At 45.8% G+C, this 14,507-nt stretch overlaps 1 protein-coding gene across 1 annotated transcript; it reads right to left on the bottom strand.

The window, feature by feature from the left end:
• Positions 1 to 1,572: 1,572 nt before the first annotated feature.
• Positions 1,573 to 5,284, bottom strand: Hint1 (histidine triad nucleotide binding protein 1). The gene is made up of 3 exons (XM_057773286.1): positions 5,072 to 5,284; positions 2,220 to 2,324; positions 1,573 to 1,880 (listed from the first exon to the last, which is right to left on the bottom strand). Exons 1-3 carry the CDS (start codon positions 5,180 to 5,182, stop codon positions 1,716 to 1,718), a joined length of 381 nt encoding a protein of 126 aa, XP_057629269.1. The 5' UTR covers positions 5,183 to 5,284; the 3' UTR covers positions 1,573 to 1,715.
• Between the last annotated feature and the right edge of the window lie 9,223 nt (positions 5,285 to 14,507).

Below are 14,507 nucleotides of genomic sequence, written 5' to 3'. Positions count from 1 at the left end.
TCTTCCCTGGCATTCAACACTGGATCCAAGGGTTGGCAACACAGACATCATTGTGCCTGCCAACTTGAAGCCGCTGCCACGGACACCAGAATGAAGTGTCCACTGTCCTTGTTCCTCTGTCATTAGTTTCAGATTCAAAATCCCAGATAAGTGCATCTGATTGGCAGAGCCTAAATCAAGGGCTTGTATCTCAGCTCGGAGAGCAGCAGTTCTCGCTGGTCTCTTCAGTTCAGGTTTGCGGGGCAAGGCCTCTCAAATAGGAGTGAGTGTTCAGGGCCTGCAAGGGCCTTACATTTATGCTGCTCTAGGCAGATGCTCCCTGAGGAACACTCAGGTACAAGCTTGCTTTTGTGAGAGACTGTTATAGATTCTTCCCTATTACTGCAGTAAAACATTCTGCCAAAGACTAGAGATGGCTCAGTGGAAAAGAGCGCTCGCTGCTCTTGCAGAGGGTAAGAGTTGGGTTCCCAGCACCCACATGTAACTCCAGCGCTAGAGGGATACAATGCCAGTGTGGTTTGCTCACTGGGACATTACCACTAGCTGTTGGCAGGTCTGTTCTCAGCACAGGCCTCTCTAGCAGGCTGCTTGAAGTCCCTCAGCCATAGATACTGGCTTCTCCACACAAACAATGCCACAGCCTGTTCCAGATACTGTAAAATGCCACTAACTGGGTGGCTTCTAATAGCAATAGGGCCCACTCCTTAGCTCACAGATGCTGTTTTCTTATTAGTCCTCACATGGCAAAGAACTATGAAAAGCCTGTACTGAGGGTGGAATCCAGTCATATCTCAATCACCTAACGAAGGCCCGTCCTCCCTACAGCATCATAGCAGAGGTAAGGAGTTTGTTGGACATAAGTGTAGCTAGGGCAGAAAGCCATTCCAGAGACTACAGTGTAAGCCAGATCACCCTTTAAGACCTAACCTCAGTTCTCAGACCTTCCTTCCGCCAAATTGCTAGTCTCATAGGCCAAACCAGAAGATGATTCTCATGGGCTATCCCACAGACTGGCTGCTACATGAAGTGTGGGTGTCTGTCCCAGGACAACTGAGGGCAGAGGAGGAGTTATAGTACTCGACCAGTGTTCAAATGCCAGGACCTCTTTGGGAAGAAAACACCAAGAAACTCGGGTTATGGGCCTATTTCTTTTTATAGTGAAGACAGGGCTTCACTATGTAGGCCAGGCTGGCCTAGAACTTCCAGAGATCTACCTGCCTCTGTCTCCTGAGTGCTAGGATTAAAGCTGTAGGCCTATCTGGCAGGTACCTTGCTCTGCTTGTTGAGGCCCCAAGTTTGATCTCCAGAAACACACACATGAAAATCCTCTATCAAAACCCACCCTCGGCCGAGCGATGGTGGCGCATGCCTTTAATCCCAGCACTCGGGAGGAAGAGGCAGGCAGATCTCTGGGAGTTCGAGGCCAGCCTGGTCTACAAGAGCTAGTTCCGGGACAGGCACCAAAGCTACAGAGAAACCCTGTCTCGAAAAAAAAAAAAAAAAAAAAGAAACCCACCCTCCTCATTCCACCACACGCAGTTCCAGAATAACAAATCCACTCAGAGACATGCAACAATTGTCTTTTATTAGGCACAGGATTTTAAATGATCTCTTCAATTTCTCCATACACAGGCAAAACTATGTGTGCCATTTAACATACTGGAGCTTGCCAACTGACTCACTATCTAGAGAAGGGAAAATTAGCCCCAACCTGCTTAGCCAGGAGGCCAATTCATCTGCCGACCCCCGAGAACATGGAGATGAATATGGTAAACAGACTGTCCCCCGTCTGCACCTTCATTCACCACCATTCGATAGCCCCGGTTCAGGCCCAGGTCCGCAGCACATTTCTTGCCAACAATCATTAAATGTCCTAGAAGCTAGAAAAGAACAAAAAGTTTCTTAAATACAGGAAATGTACACTTCTCTCCATTAAATAACAGTCAAGCTGGGCATGATGACGCACACCTTTGATCCCAACACTCAGAAGACAGAGGCAGGTGGATCTTTGTGAGTTTGAGGCCAGCCTGGTCTACAGAGTGAGTTACAGGACAGGCACCAACCAAAACTACAGAGAAACCCTGTCTCAAAACAAACAAAACCACACACACACAAAACCCAACAAAACACACACACACATACCCAAACCAAAAAACCAACCCCCCAAACAACAACAATAACAACAATCAGTGATGTAAAATGTGTTAGAAATTACTTACACTTTCGTCATCATCTTCGGCTACAGAAATCTGGGCTATATGCTTCTTGGGTATCACCAGGAAATGTGTTGGCGCTTGAGGGGAAATGTCATGAAATGCAAGACACTACGGGAAAGAAACAGAAGCTGTAGTATATCCTCCACTAGACTAAAACATACTCTCTGACAAGCATGAAGGACTAAGCAAATGAATGGGAGGCACTGAATTAGATGCTAAGAAAACAGAAGTAAATGTAATGCACGGGGGCTCATATCCTATTCATGACATTTTAGAATTCTAAAAGAAGTCGGACTCTAAGCAGAGATGTAACTATTAAAGGTCAGACAAGTTATGAAAGTAAAGGGTGAGCGGGATGATGACCACAAGAAAACAGGATTCAGACTGAGTGATCAAGGACAGCCAGTGACGCTGGGGCAGTGGCACTGAGTTAGCAGCCCCCACAGGCTCATATATGCTAATGCTTAGACATCTGGGAGTGATCCCATGCTTCCCACCAGGGTGATAATGGACTAAACCACTGAAACTGTAAGCAAGCTCCCAATTAAATGTTTTCTCTTGTAAGAGTTGCCTTGGTCATGGTGTCTCTTCACAGTAATAGAACAGTATTAAGACAATGGATGAGCAAAATTTAATCTCTCAACCTTGCCAGGCCGATCTCAGTCAAGTCCTCTGGTTCAAGTCACACTGCCCATAGTTCTTTACCTTCATCTTCAGGGCCTGCTATTCCCCTGCAATGATCCTCTCTGTACTCTCTCTTTTTAAAAAAGATTCCGAGGCCAGCTAGGGCCATTACACAGAGAAATCCTATCTCAAAACAACAAAAACCAACAACAACAACAACCAAAAAACAAGGAAAAAATGTATTTATTTTCATGTAGATGAGGATTCTGCCTGTCTGCCTGTGTGGATGTGCACCACGTTCATGCTTTGCTCATGGAGGCCAGAAGAGGATGCTGGATCCCCTGGAACCGGAGTAGGACAGTTCTGAGCCACTTGATGTGGGTATTGGGAATCAAACCAATCTTAACCGTTGAATTTAAAATGCTACACATTGCCAGGCAGTGGTGGCGCAGGCCTTTAATCCCAGCACTTGGGAGGCAGAGGCAGCTGGATCTCAGTGAGTTCGAGGCCAGCCTGGTCCACAAAGTGAGTTCCAGGACGGCCAGGACTGTTATACAGAGAAACCCTGTCTCAAAAAACAAAAACAAACCAACAACAACAAAATGCTACACATTCCTCAACCTGAAAACCTACAAATTCCTCCCTCCCTAGCATGTTAGTAATGTCTTTCATTTTTTTGTGTATGTGGGTGTGTAACCTATACACATCCCTCCTGTACTGCTTTCCACCTTATTGAGTAGAGACAGGGTCCCTTATTGAACTTAATGTTTGTGACTAGGCTGGCTGGCCAGATGCCAGGCAGCTCCAGAACTTTGCCAGTCTCTGCCTCCGAACTGTGAAGTCACAGGTACATGCAGCTATGCCCAGCTTTTTACACGGCGGCTGGGGATTTGAACTCAGGTTCTCATTTCTTCAGAGCAAGCACTCTTATCCAGTGAACTATCTCCTCCGCCTCCATCTTTCGTATTTGGGAAACAAACCTGATTCCCCTCCTCCTCCCACCTTTTCCAGATTGTCTAATTTCCTGTTTTGTTTTTTCACTCGGCAGGTATTGGTTTTTGTTTTTTTTTTAATCTCTTGCTCCCTTCCTAACAGAACCCAGCCATACTTATCTGGCTAGGGAGTAGTTTTACTTGATCTATGCTAAAAAACGCTGTATCATTTAGAATGCTTCAGCCAGTTAGACTGAAGTTCAGTCATTATTTCAAAGATCAGTGTATCAAAACAACTGCAAACTATGCTTGTTTGGTTTGGGTTTGTTTTTAAAAGATGGCGTCCCCATGTAGTCGACGCTGGGTTTGAACTGATTCTCTTGCCTCTACCTCCCCAACTGCAGGAATCACAGTTTACAGCTTTTTCTTTCTTTCAAGTGTTTTGCTTTGTTTTTGAGGCAAGGAGTTACCCTGGAAGTCCTGGCTCAGCCTTCTGGATGCTGGGATTACACTAGAGTCTACAACAAATGTAATTTACATAAAACTCACCTCAAGGAACCGAATTAAATTTGGGGTAAATGTTTCGAGTTTATGTGAACATTACCAGTAGCGTTAATGCGTCCTCGTATTTTTTATTTCTTAGAGGGGAAAAAGAAACAACCCTTTGAGCCCCACCATAAATGTTTTCTCGTTCAGGAGGGCGTGGTGGGCCGCCTACAATCCCAGCACTGGGACGTGGAGGGGAAGGGGGAAGGTTCGACGGTTAGAGGTTAGCCCCAGTTGGTTACTCGCGAGTTCGGAGTCAGCCTGGGGTACTTGAAGCCTATTTATTAAAAACAAAACAAAAAGGCACAACAACAAAACTAAAGCAGTATTTTTAAAAGGTTGAGGGGCTGATTCCGCTCTCCAGGAGCAAAGTCTGCGGCGGAGACGAGGAGCGGAAGGCCCGCGAATCCCCGGTCACCTGGCAGTGCGGGGACTGCGGCGCGCGGGAGACCGCGGAGATTGCGCCGGGGGCACGATCGGGTTTCTCGCGGGCCAGATTGACACCGGCGAGGTGAGTGGCGGCCGCGGGCCCCGGTGGACGTCACCCTACGGGTCGTCACCTCCCGGGGCCACCGGCCGCACCTCCCCCGGGCCGCGACACGCGGCGAGCCAAGCGGCCGATAACGCGTAACCCGAGCGCAGGCACGCGCCGCAGGGCCACGCGGGCGCAGGGCCAGGCCAGCCGGGCCGCGCGTCGCCTCCGGCCCGCGGCTCCTCAGGGAACGCCGGCGTGTCTCCCGGCCGCAAGCCTACCCGGTCGTCCTCGAAGATGATCTTGGCGGGGATTTCTTTGCGGATGATCTTGCCGAAGATCGTGTCGCCACCGGGCTGGGCCACTTGAGCCTTGGCAATCTCGTCAGCCATCGCAGCCGCTCGCTGTCCTTCCCGCGCCGCGGCCACGGTGGGGAGAGGAACCGCGGGAGCGCGCGGGGACCGCCGGCTCGCGCCCGGTCGTTTTGCGCATGCGCACTGGCGCCCGCGCCCGACTGCGACGAGCAGGGGCGTGAAATGGGCGAACGCCCTTCCTTGCGCCTCTGCAGGAGAGTCTGATGTGTCAGCTTCGGGAGGAGGCTCGGAACGGTGAAGTGCTTGCCAAGCGCGCTCAGAGTTCTAGGTTTGATACCCAGTGCCTAAAAACCGGGCCTGCTGCTGCACAGCCGTAATCCCAGAGTTCGAGAGAGAGATGGAAGCCGCAGGATGTTAGTTCAGTTCATTCTCCGCAACATGGTGGGTTTGAGGCCAGCCTGGGTTACCTGAGACCCTGTCTCAGAACAGCTTGTTTCTTACTAAAATGGTGCTCGTCACGGTTGCTGGCTGAGATACCTTAGCGTTTAATTTTTTTTTTTAAGATTTATTTTTATTTTATGTATATGAGTATTTTGCCAGTATGTATGAGAGTGCTCCACATCCAGTGTCTGGGATTCTCTGGAACTGGAGTTAAGGTGGTTGGGAGCCATGTGGGTGAAAGGAACTGAAACCTGGTTCTCTCCAAGAGCAGCAAATGCTCTTACCCCTGATCATTTAAATTCTCCGTTAGCTGAGGTCTTGGTTAGAGGTATAAAGTCTTGCATCAGGTGTTTTGTTTTGTTGCTGTATATGGCTCTGGTTCTCAATCTTAACTACATACTAAAAATCACTTGGGGGCCCTTTCAACATCTCTGGCCACACTCCAGATCAATTAAGTCCAAATCTGCAGCGATGAGACCTACCTGGGTGGCAGTTGTTTGTGAGCCTCTGGGGCTGTCTTCCTAGTAGTAATTAGCTTCAGGAAAGATGCTCCAACCGCCCTTGGTCCCACCTCCAACCCTCCTCCCCTCTATCCCTTTGCTCCTCTTTAAAAGTGTTTTCTACATATTGTGTTTACTCTGTCATCTTTGGTTCTTTGAGTCCATCTCCTTCCTGTCAGGACCTCCATTCCCAAAATTTTGTAGACACTACCAATTGTCATATAGATCTGTTGGCGCGAGTTGCCACCGTTGCTACCATTATCTTGTTTCAACATCTTCTCTCCACTGCCCCTCTGGATGGTGTTTTCTTCTGCACAATTACTCTCAATTTCCACACCTCACTAGATTCTCTTCTTGGTTCTTGGCTCTTTCGGTTTTTTGAGGCAGGGTTCCTCTGTAGTTTTGGAGCTTGCCCTGGAACTAGCTCTTGTAGACCAGGCTGGCCTCGAACTCACAGAGATCTGCCTGCCTCTGCCTCCCGAGCGCTGGGATTAAAGGCCTGCGCCACCACTGCCTGGCATGTTCTTGGTTCTCTTATGTGACCATCTCCAAGTGACCATATTAAGAATCTTTAGGGGCTTCCTTGGAACAGGTCTGAAGTACAGTAAAGAAGCTCTGGGAGTCAGGAGGTGAAGGACTGAGTGGGAGGACCTTTGAGAGAGGGTGCAAGGGAAACCTTGCTGTTGACATGATTGGGGTGGGTGGGGGTCGTCATTGCCAATTGAAGTGCTGGTTCTAATTAGTAACATTTAGAACATTGAGTGGGGTGACACTGTAAGGGTGGGGAAAATCTAGCTCCCCCCAGCCCATTCTTGGGGATGAGGGAAGGCAGGAGAATGCCCCTTCCCTCCTGATCCCTTAGTGTGTATTGAGCTGTTTTTTTCTTCAATTCTGGCAGGACAGGGTGGGAACTGGTAGTGACCAAGTTCCCTGTTCAAACCTTTTATTGGGTACAAGATTGAATGTTTGATTTTAGGTTTTATTTTCTTACGAATGTCCAGATCTGTGTTTCTCCCTACCCTCTGAGATTGGCCAGTTGGAAGTGTCTAGTTTTTGTTCATCTCACATTTTTGGTGCAGGGACTGAGACCCTGCCACCCTATGCTCTGCATCCATGCCTCTTTTGGACATTAAAGGTCAATTGATACAAAAAAATTAGAAAACATTAATAAAATTATAAATTAAAAGAAAAAAATAAGAAAAAAAAGAATCTTTAGGGGCTTAAAGAGGTGGCTCAGTAGTTAAGAACATATATTGTTCTCTCAGAGGCTAGCACAAGCATAACTGCCTATAATTCCAGGGGAATATGAAGTCTCTTGCCTAGCAGGGTATCTTCAATCACAAGTGCATATATGCACATACAGATATACATATATATATATATACATAATTAAACATAAAAATATATTTTAAAAGGAAAACATATGTATGACATTTGACTACTCTGTCTTCTCAAAATTATTATCACCATTATTGAGACAGTGTCTAATATAGCCTAGACTGGCCTCCAACTTGCTATATAACTAAGGATGTTCTTAAACTCCTGATCCTTCTGCATCCACCTCAGAGTGCTGGGATTGCAGGCCTGCAATGCATGCCTGGCTTGACAAAATTATTGATAGTGGTTCCTGATAATCTCAGAGTATCCCATTCTTTGCTATCAAAGGCATTATTTGTACTTTACAATCACTGGTAAATCATATCTATGCATAAACATTAGTTTTTTAAAAAGATTTATTATTATGTATACAACATTCTGCCTCCATGTATGCCAGGCTGGCCTCAAACTCAGAGATCAGCCTGACTCTGCCTTCCAAGTGCTGGGATTAAAAGCATGCACCCCTAGGCCTATCTTTTATTATTATTATTATTATTATCATTATTATTATTATTATTTTTAATTATGAGAGAGAAAGGTATATGAGAGAGAAAGGGAGAGTGTGTAATTGAATGCAGGTGCCTGTACAGGCCTGTTGTAAGGAGGGGGCTGCTTGTTGGTTCCTGGCTGCTTAGCCCCAGAATAATCACACAGAAACTGTATTAATTAAATCACTACTTGGCCCATTAGCTCTATCTTCTTATTGGCTAACTCTTACATACTAATTTAACCCATTTCTATTAATCTGTGTACCTCCATGTGTCTGTGGGTTATTGACTAAAGTTCTGTCTGGGGCTACATGGCTTCTCTCTGACTCCGCCTCCTTTCTCCCAGCATTCAGCCTAGCTTCCTCCCCTCTCCCTTCTGTTCCCTACGCAGGCCCAAGACAATCCTTTATTAACCAATGGTATTCACAGCATACAGAGGGGAATCCCATATCACAGGCCAAAGGCTCAGATGCCTGTACACTTGATGCCATTCAGTGTGGGTGCTGGGAACAGAACTCAGGTCCTTTAGAAGTGCAGCTCAGAATCACTCAGCCATCTCTCCAGCCCCTGAATCATTAATGTTACATATTTATTAAATACAGTGTTGATTCATCTACAGTGAACAGTGACAAAATATGTGTAATGCCTTAAGCTGACTTCCTAAATATAAAATTCATTAGGATGGGAGAGATAGCTCAGGGGTGAAGAACACTGCACTGGGCGGTGGTGGCGCACGCCTTTATTCCAGCACTTGGGAGGCAGAGGCAGGCGGATCTCTGTGAGTTTGAGGCCAGCCTGGTCTACAAGAGCTAGTTCCAGGACAGGCTCCATAGCTAGATAGAAACCCTGTCTCGAAAAACAAAAACAAAAACAAAAAGAAAAGAAAAGAAAAAGAAAAAAGCAAAGAAAATAAACAAAACAAAACACTGCTCTTCAAGGGGACCCAGTTCAGTTTCAGCACCCACAAGGTGGCTGACAACCATCTGTAACTCTAGTTCCAGAGGATCTGATGCCTTTGTCTGGCCTCCTCCTACATATGGTACACAGGCATACATGCAGGTAAAACAGCCATACACACAAAATAAACCTTTTTAAAAATTTAATTAACATATACAAGTTGTACATATTTATAAAGTAATTGATCTTTCACATTGTGTACATAGTATATACAAATTATAAAGAGATTAGTCCACATTCTGTTATCTTTACATTGATTGCCTTGGTGGTTATGAACTCTTTTCTTGTCATCTTTCATTAGACAGAAAATAGGTTCTTGTAAGCTACATTCACCAATTTTTGCTATAGAACTCTAGAACTTAACCATTAGACTATACATATGTGATAGTTTGTAAATGTTGCTTAAACTCAGTGCCACTGCCCATACCAGCATTATTAGGACACGCGTGTTCATCATCCATCTTCTGTGGCTGCTACCTAACTATGGCAGTGCAGTTCAACAGCGACAGAGACCGGGCCTTTAATCCCAGCACTCGGGAGGCAGAGGCAGGCGGATCTCTGGGAGTTTGAGGCCAGACTGGTCTACAGAGTGAGTTCCAGGACAACTAGGGCAGATACACAGAGAAACTCGGCCACGAAAAACCAAACCAAACCAAACCAATGATGACAGAGACCACAGGATTCACAGCTGAAAATATCTAACCAGCCCTTTGCAAATAAAGTAACCACGACTTAATTTACACTCACAGATGCCAGCTGTTGAGCCTGGATGAGTGCAAGACGACCTGCCACCAACCGTCACTGACAGAGATGGACAGTTAGAGCCAGGAAAGACCAGTGTGTAGGTAAGTGAGTTTGCTTCTGGGGCGCTGGAACTCAATCCTCATGTTATGTAGCAGGCACTTTACCAGCTGAGCCATCTGCTGAGTTTTGCTGTAGTTTTGTTGAGACAGGGTCTCATGTAGCCCAGGGGGAACTTGAAGTTGCCATTTAACTGAGGATGACCTTGAACTCTTGACCTTCCCGCCTCCACACCCAGCCACAATGAGGTTTGTAAAATGTAAACAGTGATGTCACTCTCCAGCTGATGTTATTTCAGAACATTCTATCCCAGAATGCGATCCAAATTATTTATCTTGGGCTGGAGAGATGGCTCAGAGGTTAAGAGCACTGACTGCTCTTCCAGAGGTCCTGAGTTCAATTCCCAGCAACCACATGATGGCTCACAGCCATCTATAATGAGATCTGGTGCCCTCTTCTGGAATACAAACATAAATGGAAGGAATATTGTATACATAATAAATAAATCTTAAAATATAAAAAAATTAAATAAAAAGAAAGATAATCACATTCTTTCATAAAACAAAAAACAAAAAAAGAAATTATTTATCTTGACTAATAGGCACCGGTATGAGCACGTCCTGGCTCTTTCTCCTCCGTTTACTTCCATTTTGAACTTATTGACTGGCTTCACACAAACTAGATGACGTAAGCAGAATATATATGCCCACGTCCCAGCAGGGATCCAGAGGGATCCCATGAACGTGTTATGGCAGTAGGTAAAGGGTATTTTGCAGCCGCGATTAAATTAAGGACCCGGAAATGGGTAAGCTCTTGGATTTAGCTAGGTGAACCCAGGGCCTTGAAAGTGAGGAGAGAGGAGATGTGGTGGCTAAGCCAAGGTAAGAGATACTGGCTTAGATGATGGATGGATGGTACTCTGGGTGTCCTAAGTCAAATTTGTTTCCACTGAGCAGAGCTCCTTGTCAGCTGGGCTGCATTCTTCCTGGAGGCTCTAGAGGGCAGTCCACTCCCTTGTCTTTTCCAGCTTCCAGAGACCATTCGCTTCCCTCCGTTTGTGGCCTCTTTATTCCTCTCCAAAACAGCAGATGAGGATCTTCAAACTCTCCCTGTTCCCTTCTTCCACTTTTAATATGACCCTTTAGACACACCAGACATATCCAAAAGATCCCCATATCAGAATATTAATTTAATTCTTCTACCAAAAACCCTTATTTCTCCAAGGTAAGACTGTAGGAGCCAGCCATAATAAGCTAAATATGAACAGATCCACCCAAAGGAAGTTCTTTACTTCCAACCATTATCACCAGCCGGAGTCTCAGTAGTTTACCCTGAAGCAATACCTGGTTGCAGGAAGAATCACAAGCTGAGATTACCGGACCACTACCCAAGAACAGACCATCCAAAAGAAATGCCTAGCATTCCAACCGCTGTAGATAGGATCACCTGCCAGCACACTCACCAGGACACCCTTAGACAAATGTCAGCCTGTCAAGGGTCCTGAACCTCAGAAACCCCTCACCCACCCTCACCTTTCCTACTATAAAAACCCAACTCTAACTGAGCTTGGGGCTCTCCTTTTATTCCAATAAGTTGGACATGCAGAGAGACTGAGTTTGCAAACTTGCATAAAATAAAGGCTCTTTGGTTTTACATATGGGACTCGATCTCCTTTTTGGCTTTTGGGGGACTTTGTGGATTTGGGCATAACAAAGACAATGTGAAATTTTGGGCATCTGAGTGCATGCATCCTTTTGTGGGGAGCGTGGGGGTGGGGGGGTGACATTATCCTGCCAGCAACAGGGTTCCGTGAACTCACATTCTGGTGTTTCTTCAATTCAGTTTTCCTGTTTAGATGTGAACATGTTCCCCAATAACCAGAGCAGTAAAGAGTGCTGAGCCATCTCGTTTCACTTTGGTGGAATAGCTGAAGGAACTGTAATATGTTTGTTTAGGAGAAAGCTCAGTCTGGTTGGGCACTGTAGAGCTATATTTTCTTTAAAAATTTTATCCAGCCGGGCGATGGTGGCGCACGCCTTTAATCCCAGCACTCGGGAGGCAGAGGTAGGCGGATCTCTGTGAGTTCGAGACCAGCCTGGTCTACAGAGCTAGTTCCAGGACAGGCTCCAAAGCCACAGGGAAACCCTGTCTCGAAAAACCAAAAAAAAAAAAAAAAAAAAAAAATTTTATCCATTTATATATTTATGTGTGTATGCTTACGTGACTTTATGGGCACCACGTGTATGTAAGAGGCACTAGATCTCCCAGAACTGAAGTTACAGATGGTTGTGAGCCACTGTATAAATGCTGGGCACTCAGCCCCAGTCCTCTGCATGATCAGTAAGTGCTATTAAGCACTGAGCCTTCCCTCCAGCCACAGGAGCTATGCTATTTTCAAATAACATAGGAGGGGTTTTAGTTAACTTTCTAGCTAGAAATTATTATTACAAAAACTATATATATATTTTTTTGTTTTTTGTTTTTCGAGACAGGGTTTCTCTGTGGCTTTGGAGCCTGTCCTGGAACTAGCTCTTGTAGACCAGGCTGGTCTCGAACTCACAGAGATCCGCCTGCCTCTGCCTCCCGAGTGCTGGGATTAAAGGCGTGCGCCACCACCGCCCGGCCAAAAACTATATTTTTAAAGGAAACTGTGCTACAGTACTTGTACTGGGTGGTTGTGTGTGCCAGCTTGACACAAGCTAGAGGAAGGAACCTCAGCTGAGGAGGTAGATGCCTCCTTGAGATCCAGTGCAGGCATTTTCTCATTTAGTGATCAGTGGGGGAGGCTCCAGCCTATGGTGGGTGGTGCCATCCCTGGGCTGCTGGGCCTGGGTTCTATAAGAAGGTAGGCTGGACAAGCCATGGGAAGCAAGCCAGTAAGCAGCACCCCTCCATTGTCTCTGTATCAGCTCCCGCCTCCAGGATCCTGCCTTGTTAAGAGTTCCTGTCCTGACTTCCCTCAGTGATGAACATTGATGAGGAAGTGTAAACCAAATACACCCTTTCCTCCCCAACTTACTTTTTGGTCATGGTATTTCATCTCAGCAATAGAAATCCTAACAAAGACAGTACTGAAGTGTAATTAAAAAAAAAAAAAGATTACTCCAGAAGGCACTACAATTGAATGTCACAGATGACCTAATTTACTATTTCTTGGATAAAAGACAAGAGCTACTACACTTGATTTAATAATTGGTTATATCAAATGTTCTTCTGCAATTCTAGAACTTCCATAACAGTTTTTTGAGATTTTTATTTATTTTTATGTGTATTAGTGTTTGCCTGAATGTGTATATCTATATCATTTGCATGTGGTGTCCTTGGAGGCCAGAAGAGGGTGTTGGATCCCCTGGTACTGGACTTACAGATCATTGTTAGCTGCCATATGGATGTTGGGAATTGATCTCAGGTTCTCTGGAAGAGCAGCCAACACTTTAAAAAAAAAATTTTAACTTATTTTATGTACATTGGTGCCCGACCTGCATATATGTCTGTGCAAGGGTGTCATGTTGGATCCTCTGGAACAGTTGTGAGCTGTCATGCGGGTGCTGGAAATTGAACCCTGGGTCCTCTGGAAGAGAACTAAGTGCTCTTAACTGCTTAGCCATCTCTCTGGCCCTCGCAGCCTGCATTCTTCTATGTCAGCTCTCTAGCCATCAGTAACAGTTTTTAAAAGTTGACAATGATCTTGCTGTTCTCATGATGACTTGCTAGGCAAGCTGTTACACATTTGTGATCCTAGCACCAGGCAGGCAGAGACAGTGTTAGGAACATTTCTTAATGTGAGCTCCCTGTCGACACAAAATTCCCAATCAAGCCAAATCAAAACAAACCAAATTGGCCGGGTGGTGGTGGCTCACGCCTTTAATCCCAGCACTTGGGAGGCAGAGGCAGGCGGATCTCTGTGAGTTCGAGGCCAGCCTGGTCTACAAGAGCTAGTTCCAGGACAGGCTCCAAAACCACAGAGAAACCCTGTCTCGAAAAAAAAAAAAAAAAAAAAAAACAAACCAAATTAAAAAATATCCAGGTTTAACAGGAGATCTGCGCTCTCCGGTGTCCCCGAGGGGGAACCTGGAAGGGGGGGAGGGGGACAGGGGACACTGACCGGGAATCAGCGGGAAGCCCGATCCCCAGGGAAGGGTCAGGACCTGGCCTGCTGGGATTTGGAGTCCAGACCAGGCCTGGGGGCTGTGATAGATGTAAGGGGCTGGGGCCTACACTCCCAACTTGACAGACAGAAGATCCTTGAGACTAGGCCAATCAGTCTAGCTTAACTGGTGACTTCTAGGTCTCAAACAAAGTAGAAGGCATTTCTGAGGAAAATTACAAATGTGGTGGTGTATGGCTTTAATCCCAGCACTCTGAGACAGAGGCAGGCAGATCTCTGTGAGTTCGAGACCAGCCTGATTTATAGAGCAAACTTCAAACCAGGCAGGGCTCTATAGTGAGACCCTGTCTCAAAGCCAAACCAAACTCACCCACACTTTTTTAGTTTGTTTTGTTTTTCAAGACAGATTTTTCTCTGTTTAGTCCTGGCTGTCCTGGAACTCAATCTGTAGATCAGGCTGGCCTCCCAAATGCTGGGATTAAAGACATGCACCACCACCGCCTGGCCCTCTTTAGCTTTTTGATTGAGACAGAGTTTCTTATATAGGCTGATACTCCTGACATTATCTCCCAAACGCTGGGCTTACAAGATGTACCACCACACCCAGCTCCCAAATCTTTTAATAACCGGTCAATTTTACCTAAAAGTAACCTCAAATGCTACAGGAGTGTTGAAGGCAAACGATTGTGAAATAGAAACAAGGAAGCATGCCTTAAGTTCTAAGTTAAAAT

This window comes from Chionomys nivalis, chromosome 7 (assembly GCF_950005125.1).
Source record: "Chionomys nivalis chromosome 7, mChiNiv1.1, whole genome shotgun sequence".
Lineage (NCBI taxonomy): Eukaryota > Metazoa > Chordata > Mammalia > Rodentia > Cricetidae > Chionomys > Chionomys nivalis.
This window is presented reverse-complemented; position numbering and strand designations above follow the sequence as displayed.

Bases quoted from the DNA above. Each gene is read 5' to 3' on its own strand.
- Hint1 (XM_057773286.1), bottom strand. From the start codon at position 5,182: ATGGCTGACGAGATTGCCAAGGCTCAAGTGGCCCAGCCCGGTGGCGAC. The intron at 2,325-5,071 runs GTAGGCTTGCGG...TCTTTCCCGTAG, and splicing joins TCATCTTCGAGGACGACCGG to TGTCTTGCATTTCATGACAT. The intron at 1,881-2,219 runs GTAAGTAATTTC...GTTCTTTTCTAG, and splicing joins CCGAAGATGATGACGAAAGT to CTTCTAGGACATTTAATGAT.